The sequence below is a fragment of the Echinops telfairi genome, unplaced genomic scaffold, assembly GCF_000313985.2.
Source record: "Echinops telfairi isolate 266 unplaced genomic scaffold, ASM31398v2 ScPeMD7_53;HRSCAF=182, whole genome shotgun sequence".
Lineage (NCBI taxonomy): Eukaryota > Metazoa > Chordata > Mammalia > Afrosoricida > Tenrecidae > Echinops > Echinops telfairi.
The window spans coordinates 13,682,462-13,695,850 of NW_022103951.1; the positions used below are offsets into that span (position 1 = coordinate 13,682,462).

Here is a 13,389-nt window from a genome sequence, read left to right on the forward strand (position 1 = left end):
AAAAAAGCGATGATGTTCCAGTGATAACCCAGGGAACTTAAAAGATTGACAGAATTTCTGAGTGAGTGTGAAGAGAGTAAAATTATCTGATGACTATGAGTTCAGCCTGGGTAAAACAGTATAGAGGTAAAAAATGAGACCATGATAAAATAATTACCACGACTGTTGTTCAAACTATAAGCCAACATCTGAAAAGATGACTTAATTTATCTGAACTCAAGATCTTTACCCTAATCAATCAAGAAGCAGTTTCATCTGAAAAGACAGGACTAGGTTGTATTTAGAAAGGCATCTGTTTGACAAGAAGTGAAGTTAAAGGAAAGTGGAAACTTGGCTATGGTGGCAGCATTAGGCTATTTTGTATTTCCAGGCTCTATGGTCAACATTTTCACTAACTTGCTGGAATAACAATGTCCAATTTCTCATTGTTTCCCTACACACACGCTATATTCTCACCAACATCTAACCCTGACATCTCTCCTCCCTGTGTTCTCACTTTTTCTTTATCTGAACTTTCCTTGTCTTCTCACCATCATCTGCACATTCAAATTCTCCCACATTGCAAGACCTCCGTCAAACACTTCCTCTTTCGTAGCTTTTCCTGGAAGCCAGAAGCTATTTCTTCCCTTCTCAAAGCAGTCACGGGATTTAAGCGAAGCCTTTCCTAAGACACTTAGTGTGTTTTGCCTGAGAGTACTGCTATAGGCAGAGATGCTACTATCTTCCCAACTAGTCTGCGAAGGCACAGTCTACACCTAAAAGTCCCTTGAAGCCAACTGTAACCATGCCAGTGAAAAGGTACGCAGTAAATATTTGTTGACTGAATCTGTTCCTTCTTCATTTATGCTTTCTCAGTTAATAATATCTTTTCAGGGTACCATTCAATTTCCTGGATCTTCCATCTCTCTCACTGTTTTGCAGTAAATTGGCTGCTAAGTGATATGGATTGAATTATGCCCCTGTACACCCACCAAATCTGTGTTGAAGTCCTATCCTCTGTCATAATAAACACCACCTGTTTGGAAAGAGAAGGTTTCTTTTGTTATGTTAGTGTGACCATACCACAGTAATGTGGATCCTAGACCTCATCGCTTCTAAGTAATAATGCATTAATAAGAAAGTATTCTTATTCTATAGTTTCAACTAACAGATTCCTCAGAATTTCTAAGAATGTAACTCCTTTTTTTTTGGAATTCATTTTTTTATTAATCATTTTATTGGGGCTCATACAATTCATCACAATCCATACATACATCAATTGTGTAAAGCACACTTAGACATTTGTTGCCCTCATCATTCTCAAAATTCGCTTTCTGCTTGGGTTCCTGGAATTAGCTCCTCATTTTCAAACTCTTTACAGGAGTGGAAAGTCTCAACTTTCTCCCATAGTTCATCCAGTGGTTTCTAACTGCTGGCCTTGTGGGATTCAGCCCAATGGGTAACCATTATGCTATGCCACCAGGGCACCATCTGAGATACCACAAACAAGCTGGTGCCCATTAGTGACAAAGAGCAAGCCTGCTCTTCTTGGATAGTTTTCAGGATGCAGAACCAGCAATCTCCATTTGCATTACAACGAATAATTACTGTCACCAATATAAGGCACACACATGAAATGCTTATTGGCAAGCATTAGCCCTAGACAGACAGGAACAAAAACAGAGCGGGAGGGAGAAAGAAAAGAGGATGAAGACTGAAGAGGGGCAAAGCCAAGAGAAGAGCAGAACAGGGTAGGAGGAAGGGAGGAGAGAAAGTAAGAGGCCAGGGAAAGAGAAAGCTGAAGGAAGCAAATAGTGGTCAAGATAAGGAAAATAAGCCAGGGCTGTGTACTAATTGTGCTGTGACAATACAATTTGATGCTTTCAAATACAGTCCTTAGGAAACTGGACCCTCAAGTGATTTGGAGTTTTCAGAAAACAAGTCCCTTGTAATTCTACATACTACAGATGCTGTGGAGGGCAAAAGAGACCCCACTCAGCATTATTAGGGCATTTACAAGGTTTTAAATGGAAATGATGTTAGTCCTTTAACTTTATAGTTTTATAATTTCTCTGTAAAAGTACACTAGATGCTGTGATAAAAAGTCTGGCCATTTACACTACATTATCTACTGCCAAGGAGCTCGAGTGGCCCAGTAGGTTAAGTGTTGAGCTGCTAACTGTAGGTCAGTGGTTTGAATCTACCAGTTTCTCTAAGGGAGACGGCCCTTCAAAAGGAGGTCCTCTGTTTCCGTAAATATTTACAGTTTCAGAAACCCTATGAAGCAGTTCTTCTCTACCTGATCCTGCTATGAAACAGGATTGTTTGTTTTGGGGGATGTTAGCTACAGTTCGTGAACCTGCATGTTAGTAACACAGGACTGAGCAGCTATACAGACCCATAGGCTCCCAGCAGCCTCCTCTCCTGGGCTACTCTGCCCCACACTGTTGACTAGAGTTCACCCTCTCCTGGTCCACTCCATTTGCATCAGCCATGTCTTGGAACTGGACCCAGGCAGGGAAGCCCAACTATGAAAGCAGAACCATAGCTTGTTAGGCACAAATGGATTTGGGAAATGCTGGAGTTAGGGTCATTGCAACTAGTCTTTAGAAGAAACCTGCCAGTCACCGTTTTTTTTTTTTTGGTATGAACCTAGATGCTACACAGTTTCAAAATGTAAAATACATGTTGTAATAAATGTAATACAAAATGTAAAAAAAAGGGCATGTTCTTAAAGTGGTAACAGATCATACTGCTAGGTGCTGGTAAGTTGGTGGTGACTCAAACCAACCCTATGGACAAGAGAAAGACACAATGCCCAGTCCTGCACCATCCTCATAATTGTTATGTTGAAGCCCAATGTTGCAGCCACTGGGTCAATCCATCTAGTTGAAGTGTGTGCTAGTCTAGGTAGACGAGAGAAACAACACTCATATGTGTATAAGAGCTTTATATACGAGAGCATTCAAATATTGAGAAAACATCCTAGCCCAGTCCGGATCAAGTTCATAAGTCTGATATTAGCCCATATGTCTGATATCAATCTATAAAGTCCTCTTCAGACTCACAAAACACATACAATGATGCCGAATACAGGAAGATCACAGGCCAATGGGTGGGAAGCCTTGTGGATCCAGTGGCATTGTAAGTATCTCAGCGCTGGCAGGGGTCTCTATGTGGCTCCTCCAGCTCAGGGCATTAGCTAGTTCCATGTATCTTGTCAGCTGGGATGTCTCCCAGGGAGCGATCCTGTGTCCCACCTCAAGTGAGCTAGCTATCTCCTTAGCGCCTCCAAATGAGTTCATCAAGCTGCTACCTGATTGACAGGCTAAACTCTACCCCTTCACTCTTAATTTCCTTAAATTGACAACAGATTATGTAACTACCACAAGAGTATTCCTCTTTTTCACAGTCCCTTTACTTTCCAAAGCATTGATAGCTGTCTCCAGGGATCAGTGCTTTCTGATGACATACTAAAGTTAGCGAGCCCTGGAGAATTACAGTGTGGTACCATAGCTATAAAAGGAATAATTTGGCTATAGAAAGGGCAGAGAAGGAATGAATGTGTCTGTAGCAAGTTTATGGTTAGATTTTTTTTACTCCCATGTTTTATTTGGTCTTGCTCTCTCCCAATGTAGAGGCAGATGTTATGTGAGAATCTAAGCTAATCCTGTAGATTATAGGGAAGAACAACGGGCCAAGAGGAGGCTGAAGAAGTCACCTTCAAAGAGGAGGAATACCAAAGGACACATAAAGATATGAAGAAATGTTCCAACCGCCTTGGTTTTTATAGAAATGCTAGTTAAAACCACAATGAGGTATCCCTACACACTCATCAGATCAGTAGGGTACAAATGAACAACGCCAAATTTTAAGATGTGAATAAGCAAAGGTATTCAAAGACTGTTGGTTGAAATGGAAATTGGCACCATTCACTTTGGAAAACCTGGAAACACTGACTATGTGTCCATTTTACAGTGGACCAATTCTGCCTCTGTATCCACAGCCTAGGCAAGCAGCCCTTGAACTTTTTGGTCTCAGGGCCTCTTTCATACTCTTAAAAATAACCAAGGACTTTTACTTATGTGGCTTATACTGAGCAACAGCTACTGTCAGAGGAATTACAATGGAGAAGAGTTTTAAGCACAAGAACACAAGAGTACACATATCAGCCAATCAAAAACAATGACCTCATTATGAAATGTGTGGGTGAATGCTTGTGAGAGGATGGAAGTGAAAACAGAAAATAATGATGCATTAGTATATTAGGAAAACAGCGTGGACAATTCAAAACCCTCAAAACAGTCTCAAGGAATCCCAACTTTGAGAACCACTGTCCTAGAGAAATTCTTATATACGTACGCCAGACTAGTAGAAGAATATACTTAGGAGCAAAACTTTGAAACTGCCCAGACCCACTCTTTGGGATTACCACCTCCACCAACTATGCCGTAGCCATTAAAAGGTGTGCATTTGAGCGATATTTAACAGGATACGTGAATCTTGAGGGACGGAAGCAAGTGGTAAAAAATGCACTCAGCTCTTACAAAGTGCTCAAAGAGACAAGATCAAATAAAGTACCTCATAGAGGGGTAAAAGTAACAAAAGGCATTGCTTCAATTTGGACCCACAGTTCCCCTATACGACGGCGGGGGCGGGGGGACTGCCCCATAAGGCTACCAAGGATATAATCTTTGTGGAAGTAGACTTTCTCTTACAGAGAAGCTAGTGGTTTTGAACTGCTGTCCTCTCAGTTTGCAGTGGAATCGGAAGTTAATAGCCAATGCAAGAAACTTAACTCCCCTGGAAAGACAGGGATGGGGACACAAAGGAGGCTTTTCAAATATTTCTTTGTCAGCGTGATGAGTCAAAATTGATAGCAGTTGGCTGGTTGGGTGTGTGGCACAAATGGTTAAGGTCCTCCATTGCTAACTGAAAGGATAGAGGTTTGAGTCCACTGACAGGCACCACAAAACAAATTCCTGGTGATCTATTTTCCAAAGCACCAGCCATGAAAACCTCTGGAATGCAGTTCTACTTTAACACAAATTAGGTCGCCGTGAGTTGGCATCAACTCATCTACAACTGGTTTTGTTTGTTTGGTTGGTTCATTTTGAAAGCACAGCATTCAAAAAAAAATTTTAAGCAAGAGAGACATAAACTCTTACCAATTATATCAAAAGCCATACTAATAAGTAAAATGACGTTGAAGCAGTATGAAAAGAGGCTTACTCTCACTTGTAATGAAATGCAAACTCGAACAGACCCATCAGTTACGAAATGATGGCATGTGGGATGGGTGGAAGGGAAGGGTGTGGTGAAACTGATAAGCTGACATAGGTTGGTAAGATGAATTTGGGTGTGACTCTCTGGGAGGGGGGTTTAATATGTTCAACATCAAGCATTCTAATTCTAGATATGAATTTTCAGGATATAGTCTGAACTACAGGACCAAAAAATATGTATTAACAAAAAAACTGGAAAGAATCTAAATGTCCAGAAACCCCCCAAACCAAACTCATTGCCATTGAGTTGATTCCAACTCATAGCAAGTCTACATAGGGCTTCCAAGGCTATAACTCTGTATGGGAGTACACAGACTAGAGCAGTGATTCTCAACCTTCCTCATGCCGCGACCCTTTGATACAGTTCCTCATGTTGTGGTGACCCCCAACCATAACATTATTTTCTTTGCTACCTCATCACTGTCATTTTGCTACTGTGATTAATCGGGCGACCCCTGTGAAAGGGTCCTTCGACCCCCAAAGGGGTCGGGACCCAGAGTTTGAGAACTAGAGATCCTCATCTTTCACCCTCAGCACAGTTGGTGGGTTTGAATCATCAGCTTTAAGCTTAGCATGCCGCCTGGGCACTTCAATAACCACAAGGGAAGGACTACTTAAGATAAAGATTAAGATGACCATCTTTTCTCTAGAGATAATTCAAGCGTAATGGAAAATGTTTCCTACTTCATATATACAGCGCATAAGATCATGTTCATAAAAATGTAACTTGCAAAATTACATATAGAATGGTCTTAATATTTTTAAAATAAATATATGTAATTATTTTTCTTAAAGACTAGGGAAAAATGCCTTGGCTGTTAGAACTCTCTGGATAATGCTCATGGGTGAGTCTTTAGAGTATTCTGATATAATTCAAATTCATTCAAATGACTTCACCTGTAGCAAAACCTGTGCCAGTCAGAACCAGCTGGGCTGGCCTTGGCCTTGTTTTTCAGAATCTTGAAAATGTTTTGTCTTTGACAAGGTATGGTGGGATCACTTTGCTATCATTCTCTATTAGTGGAAAAGATGTGCATTTTCTTTCTCTGATGGTTTGTGCATTACCTTGTGTGGTGGTGGTGGGGCGGGTAGAGGGTGGTTTGGCAGTGATGGTGGGTAGGAGGTGGTGTGGTGACTTTCCAGGTTGCCCGGTATTTGTAAGTCAAAAAAGGAACCTAACCTAACAAAAAGACCCAACCTCTCATGGCTTTGGCCACAATCTAGTCCCATCTGTTTTAAGCCCTGTATGCTGACCTTTCCTGAGACCTATTAAAGTGGACTTCACATTGCTCCCCAACATGCCCCTCCCCCATCCCCCCACCTTCATGCTTTGGCTCAGATAATCTGATCTGCCAGGAGCACTTTTTCTGGGAGTCCAAGTGCCACCACTCAGAAACACCCCTTTGCTAAGGGGTATGGTCCCCTTAAGTCTGTGCTAATCCTACCCCAACCACCTCCTGGTCTCTGACTCCTCATTGCTCCTCGTCTCTGACGCCACCAGACTTGATTTATGCACTAACTATTCTGGATTCACTAGGCCTTCAATCTCATAGCTTTCTGCTTTGATCCTTCTACCATGGTGTTTCCCAAAGTGAGCTATGCTGCTTCTTGTAGGGCACTGGAACGAAACGATCCAAAGCAAAGCAGAGCAAAGCAAACTCATTGCCATTGACTCAGTTCTGACTCATAGTGACCCTGGAGGACAGAGAACTCTCCCTGAGGATTCCCGAGACTAACTTTTTACAGCAAGAGAAAGCCTCATTTTCTCCCACAGAGTGGGCTGGTAATTTTGAACTGCTGACACTGCAGTTAGTAGCCCAAAGGATAACCAATAGGCCACCAGGGCTCCTGGGGGTGGGGGCTACAAAAGTAGATACCTATATTTCATCCTGGATTATGGTCTATAGTACAGGAAGTTTTCAGTTGCCATGACAAGGGAGTGGAGGGAGCTGAGTATATATATATTTTTTCTTTTTCTTAAAAGAGGGCGGGGGGAGCTGAGTATATATATATATATTTTTTTTTTCTTTTTTCTTTTTCTTAAAAGAGGGCGGTAGGTCAAATAAGTTTGAGAGCCTATGGTTTGCCAGATGGTAGTAGTCAGGAATGGGCTCTCTCCTTTAGGCCTTTCTCTACCAGTGACAGAAACCCTTCTTCCTGGAACTCAGTGCAGGAGGCTTTGAGGAACTGAATAAATTATTGTCACAAGGGATTCATCTCTTGCCTTGGCCACAAAGAGGAGGGAGCAAGTGAGAAAGGGAAATGTATTTCATTTGAGATTCAGCATGGAATCGCTCACAGAAACAAGTGGAGATCAAAACCAGTACTAATAGTAATCCGTGAGACAATTACAGATTTATATTTCATGCTTTTTGCCAGCTTAAAAACAATAACTTCTATCCATCATCAGCAACTTCATTTCTTTGGATGCAAAAACGTGCTTGGTATCCCCAGGAATTTATCTCGCAAAGAGTTCGTGGAGTATAAAGCCCAAACTCCAGCTACGGGTGAGTGAGCTGACTCTGATTTTGTGATCCTTCAGAAACACACTACCGGGCCTTTGTTTCAAAGTCCCTCTGAGTTCGATTCGCACTGCTAACCTTTGGATTAGCAGCTGAGGGTGTAATTATGTAAAGCTTCCCCACTCCCTTTGGAGGCCAAGTAGCTCTTCCTCTATGGCAGTGGTTCTCAACCTGTGGTCACAACCCCTTTGGGGGTTGAATAACCCTTTCACAGGAATCACAGGATTCATCAGAGTAGCAAACTTGCAGTGATGAAGTAGCAAGGAAAATAATGTTATGGTTGGGGGGTCACCACAACATGAGGAACTGTATGAAAGGGTCACGGCAATAGGAAGGTTGAGAACCACTGCTTTAGGGCAATATATATTATGTTGCCTTATGCCAATTCTGAAACAAACTATTGTTAACAATAATCGACAGGGGGAAAGACCATGAAAGAAGGAAAGTGGGTGATCTAAGCACACCTGAGTACTTTCTACAAGATAAACCAAAAAGGGAAAACACTTTCTGGTTAGGCCAATCAAAACACCTTTCCTCCTTTCCCAGTCTATCTTAATCAGATTTTACCTTTATCAGGAAACAACGGAAACTTGAAGGTAACAAAGTCTTTGAAGGTTTCTAGGTTTCTTCCTCCTGCAGGTTTTTAAATAAGTTAATATTTACAGTCACCATGCAGGCAGATAAGTCACACACCTGTGTTCAAACATACCCAAGTATGTATGTTTTATGACAAAACCCCTCCCGACGCTAACACTATACTTTGTTTTACTTTGAAATAAGCTTGCCTTTATGGGACATATTGTGAAGGCTTCTTTGCCAGATTTTGGTGGGGGAGGAGGCGCAGTTAAGAGAGTTCTTAATACAGTGTGGGCCTAGTCTACCTCTGAGTTGAGGCATATAAGAGAGACAAGGTCCCTGCCCTCAATGCCCACCCATACACATTCTACTAGAGAAAATAAACAGAGCCCTGAGTGCTGCAAAGGTTGACTTATAACCTACCCAGTGGCATTCAGCAAGAAAGGCCTAGCAACCTGCTTCCATAAAGATGATAAGCCCTACCCCACCCCCACCCACTAAAAAAAAAGTCCTGTGAAACTCTGCTCTAACCTGTAACACATGGGGTCACCAAGAGTCAGACTGATGCAATGGCAACAGGTTTGGCGGATATACGCAACCCACAAGTAAACAAATGAGCAAGATAATTACGGATTATGGTAAGAGCTGTAAGGGAGAGAAAATAAACAGAAGAAGGACCTGGAAACAGAGAGGCGATGTAATAGGCAGCATAGGTTCTCAGATATATTTAAACCAAGATGGAAGCACAGACGAGGAGCCAGCCATGCACATTCCCTGGGGAAAAGCTCTCCAGGCAAAAGAGATGGACACAGACACAGTCTATTAGAAGGATGTAAAAGAGGCAGTGTGGCCAGTCCTGGGCAACAAACTGTGGGTTACGCTTGTAGGTTATGATGCCAACTTTGTGGGCCATTGTATTTTGTAAAAAGGAAGTCAAATAGAAGAAAGGAAAAAAAAAAAGGCAGGGAGGGTCACATGCTTTCCGATGAAGTATGTTTTCCTGAGCTTGTGTTTCAGTTACTGGCTGCCATGTCCATTTCTTACTCAGGCAGCGGGCAGATCAAAGCCTTTGTGTGAGACTGTACTAAGCAAGGCGAGTAGGAACCGCTGAGGACAGACAGGTAGGCAGTAACCAGAGCACTGGAGACCTTCTAAACACAGAGGATGGGCACTGGAGGGTTTCAAGCTGGGGAGTGACAGGATCACATCTGACATTACAATGTTGCTGTCAGGTTGCGACAGTGAAAACCGGAAGATGTGCTATCTAGCTCTGGCCTCTCCCCACCACAGGTTTTAAGCAAAATCACTTGAAACTAGACTTCACTTTCTTCATTTTAAAACTGAGATGGGTGGACCAAGGACTTGTCGATTGCTAAATTTCTATGCCCACATTCTGCTTTCTCGCTCAGCCAAAACCCACAGCCACTGACTGGATACCAACTCCTAGTGATCCTACATAGGGCTTCTAAGGCTATAAATCATTTTGGATGATGATGGCAACAAATGTACAAAAGTGCTTCACACAATGGATGGATGTATGGATTGTGATAAGAGCTGTATGAGCCCCCAATAAAGTGATAAAATAAAAATAAACATAAATCGTTTTGGAAGAAGACAGCCACAGCTTTTTCTCTTAGGCATAGCTAAATTGGCGAGATACTAGCATTAGGTCAAGCATTGGGTAGCTGCTAAATCTGGAAAACCCTAACAATTTAATAGAAGAGGTACATGTCTATAGCAATTTTAGAATGATCTCTTTATCAGAACCAGCTATGCCGTTAGAAATAGGATAGTTGGGCTAAAAGTGAATCATGTGTGATTTTGCCAACTCTGCTGTGCAGTTTGGGTACAAAGGAAATGAGCAGGAAAGCATGAGAAGATTTACTAGCCACGCTATTGGGGATAGATGCCCTTACTTGTTCCACATCATTGACTAACCCCTAATTTGTTGTTAAGTGTCACTGAGTTGATTCCCAACGCATTCTAATTCCACGTGACAGAGCAGACTGCCCGCCACACATGGCTTCTTCTGCTTTGAAAATTATTTTCTTTTTAACAATTTCACTGACATGCAATTTCACATTTCAATAGTTCAATTGAATTCATAAGAGTTGTGCAACCATCACCACAATCAATTCCAGGACATTTCTTCCTCACTGTACTCGTTGTTAGCATCCCATATCCCACCAGCCTGTCATGTCCCTTTGAATCTATTAATATAGTTATTGTCTCTATAGGTTTACCCCCACATGGCTTCCTGGCTGTAATCTTTGTGGACGTCTTTTTCTTCTATAGGGCAGGTGGGCTCCTGGCCTATGTAGGGGAGTTAAAAGTTGCTGGGAATCTGGGCTAAGCACTAAAGTGAAGCTGCTGAAATTTAACCCCTTTCCTGGTCATCCAAGTCACTGTTAAGTCAAAAGAACAATTTAATTTACTACATGCTAAGGCGCTAGACAACTTAATGCATCCTTTTTCATGGATGCTTCCTAAACTGATCATTTCCATTTTACACATATGGCAACGAGGGCTCAGAATAGACAAGTATATGATTAAGTGGCGGGATCAGGATGAAAACAAACCAACCAACAAAAAACCCACTTGCTGTCTAGGCGATTCTGACTCATGGCAACTTCATGTGTTTTGGTAGAAGTGTGCTCCTTAAGGTTTTCACCGGCTAAGATCTTTAGAACGGTCTTTCTTGAACTGAGGTGCCTCTGTGTGAATGCGAACTACCCTCCTTGTGGTTTATATCCAAGGGCTCAACCAGTTGTGCCACTCAAGGACTCTACAGGGTCAGGATTAGAATCAACCTTATGCTGGGCAACACATTCTTTCTTAATTACCTATTTATAAAGATTTATCCTAGATGTTGTTTCAAAGTCACTGTAAAATTAGATCATCACCTAATTCCCTAACGACACAATCATGTACGACATAATGGACACAGAAATGTTCAACCAATAAATCAATACTTGACTCACAGGTGCTTCACCAGACTAGGTACTGTGTGAGATGAAAAGATAAAGCGTTTGGTCCAACATGGCTGGGCCTAGTCTCCAGATAGCATGCTGGGGGTGTGAAGTGCAACTAGGCAAAACATCCAAGGAATTTGCATCCCCAATTAAATCCACTTCAAGAGTTATTTGGGCAGGTCCCAGGTTCATTTTCTGAACTGCGACAGGGGGGAAGGTCAGCACAGGAATCAAGGTCTGGATGGTGAACCTGTGCCTGGGCTTTAACAAGTGTTCTGCAAGTTCCAGAAACAAGGGGAGATGCTAGAAACTCCCTTTCAACTTACATGAACCTTTTCAAGGATGTAATGGACACGCCATCTGCCCCGTTGGAGCAAAGTGCATGGCAAGTTATAGAGACAAAAACCACACTACAGTGCAGGGCATTAGTACCCTGGGGGTGTCAAAAGGGTTCCTAATGCTGTACAGAGACCCCTGTGAACACCTCCGCAAACTTAGGAACGCTCACTGCACCCTTGTCGCAAACCTAAACACACAGGACTTACCTGTGAAATACTCAGCTTCGAACCTCCGTCGGGTCTCTGCGATGAGCTTGGCTTTCGTCTGGGTCTGATTCTGGTGGGGAGACAGGACAGGACAGGACCCTGAGACATCACACGCGCCTTCCAGCTTCCCCCAGCCCAGCCCAGCCCACCTGCCCCCAGGCATCCTGGGCCTCCAAAGCGACTTCCGCCGGCTGGGGGCTGGGGGTGGCCAGCAACAGTGCAGCCGGCTTCCTACCTCGGTCATGGTTGCGTTCACGGTCGTGCTCACCGGTTCGGTCACCTCAGCCCGAGTCTCTCATCACCAGCCAGGCGGGCCTGGGGACAGACGGAGAAGGGTGGGAGGGGGGAGGAGGTCGCGTGACAACGGAAGGCAAACCGAGTAGTCGTCGCGCCGCCCAATCCGGTGCGGCCGTCTGGGTGTGGGGCGGGACGAGGCTATTTGCCTGCCGTCCTATTCGCTGCTCATTCGAGTCCCGCCCCTACACGACCTGCACATGTAGCCCCGCCCCTGTCATTGGCAGGTTGGTGGCGCGTTCCTTGCATAGCTCCGCCCCCACGAGCGCCGCCCCGCCCGGTCACGCCTCCTCAGCCTGTTTAGCAACCGACTCCTGTCAGACTGGGCCCGGCACAACCTCCCAGCATGCAGCGCGCTGGCGGGAAGTTCAGAGTTGTGGCGCCCTTGGCCTGAGAGGGCCGGCGGAGCGGGAGAGGAGAGGAGGGAGTGGCTGCGCTACCTGAGGGCGGGTACCAGCTGAGGTAGGACCTTTGTGTCTCTCCTCCCCGGTCTCCACGGAGGCTGGATTAGCCCCCTCATCACAGTGTTGTGGAGGGGAAAGAGGGAAGGGGGCGGGCGACCCCGAATGTGAGACCAGCCTGAGGGAGCCGCGCTGAGTTCCATGGACACTGGCCCTCAGTCCCCTCAGAGGCCTTCGCGCCTCAGTTTCAGATCCCACCCCCACCCCCAGTTTGACGTTCCGATCGATGGATTCCCGGCCTTGGGGAGAGGTTTGCGGGGCGGCGCGACCCTTCGGTAGGGCCCTCTCTGGTCCTCCCTCACCAGAGTAGCCTTTTGGTTTCTGGTGGCCTGACAGGAATTCCCTTCTGGAAGGATCCATTCTGGCGCTCACCCTCACAGAATACGTCAGAGCTGGCGTTTCGTGGGGCCCTTCGCGCGCGCGCGCGCGCGCGCATTATTGCCCAGCCGGCTTTCTCGAAAGGGACTCTTGGCTTGATCGTATGGTAACTTTTGTGAATGTAAATGTTTGTCCGTTTGGGCCTGATTTCGCTTGAAACGCTCTTTTGCGTCTTGGAGCCAGGAAAATGTCCTTCAAGTCTTTCTAGCAGGCATGCGTGTCTGGTTACCAGAAAGGCTGAGAAGCGCGCGTCGCTAGGAGTGGAAATAGACTCCAGGGCAGTGGGGTTGGTTGTGGCGAGTCAGGAACAAATTTTAAGGCGCGTAGTGGCGCCATGGTTAAAGCGCTTGGGTCCAGGGTTCAAAGCCACGAGCCGC

General features: G+C 44.5%; 1 protein-coding gene across 2 annotated transcripts in view; it reads right to left on the bottom strand.

Annotated features, from left to right (window-relative positions):
* The window catches only part of MOSPD2 (motile sperm domain containing 2), a 46,087-nt gene extending 33,883 nt beyond the window's left edge, over positions 1 to 12,204 (bottom strand). For both annotated transcript variants that reach the window (XM_045290751.1, XM_045290750.1), the window contains exons 1-2: positions 12,115 to 12,204; positions 11,880 to 11,949 (exon numbers count right to left, since the gene is read on the bottom strand). In XM_045290751.1, coding sequence (XP_045146686.1) covers positions 11,880 to 11,949; positions 12,115 to 12,123 — 79 coding nt within the window. In that variant the 5' untranslated portion in view covers positions 12,124 to 12,204. The remainder of the gene's footprint in view (positions 1 to 11,879; positions 11,950 to 12,114) is intronic.
* Between the last annotated feature and the right edge of the window lie 1,185 nt (positions 12,205 to 13,389).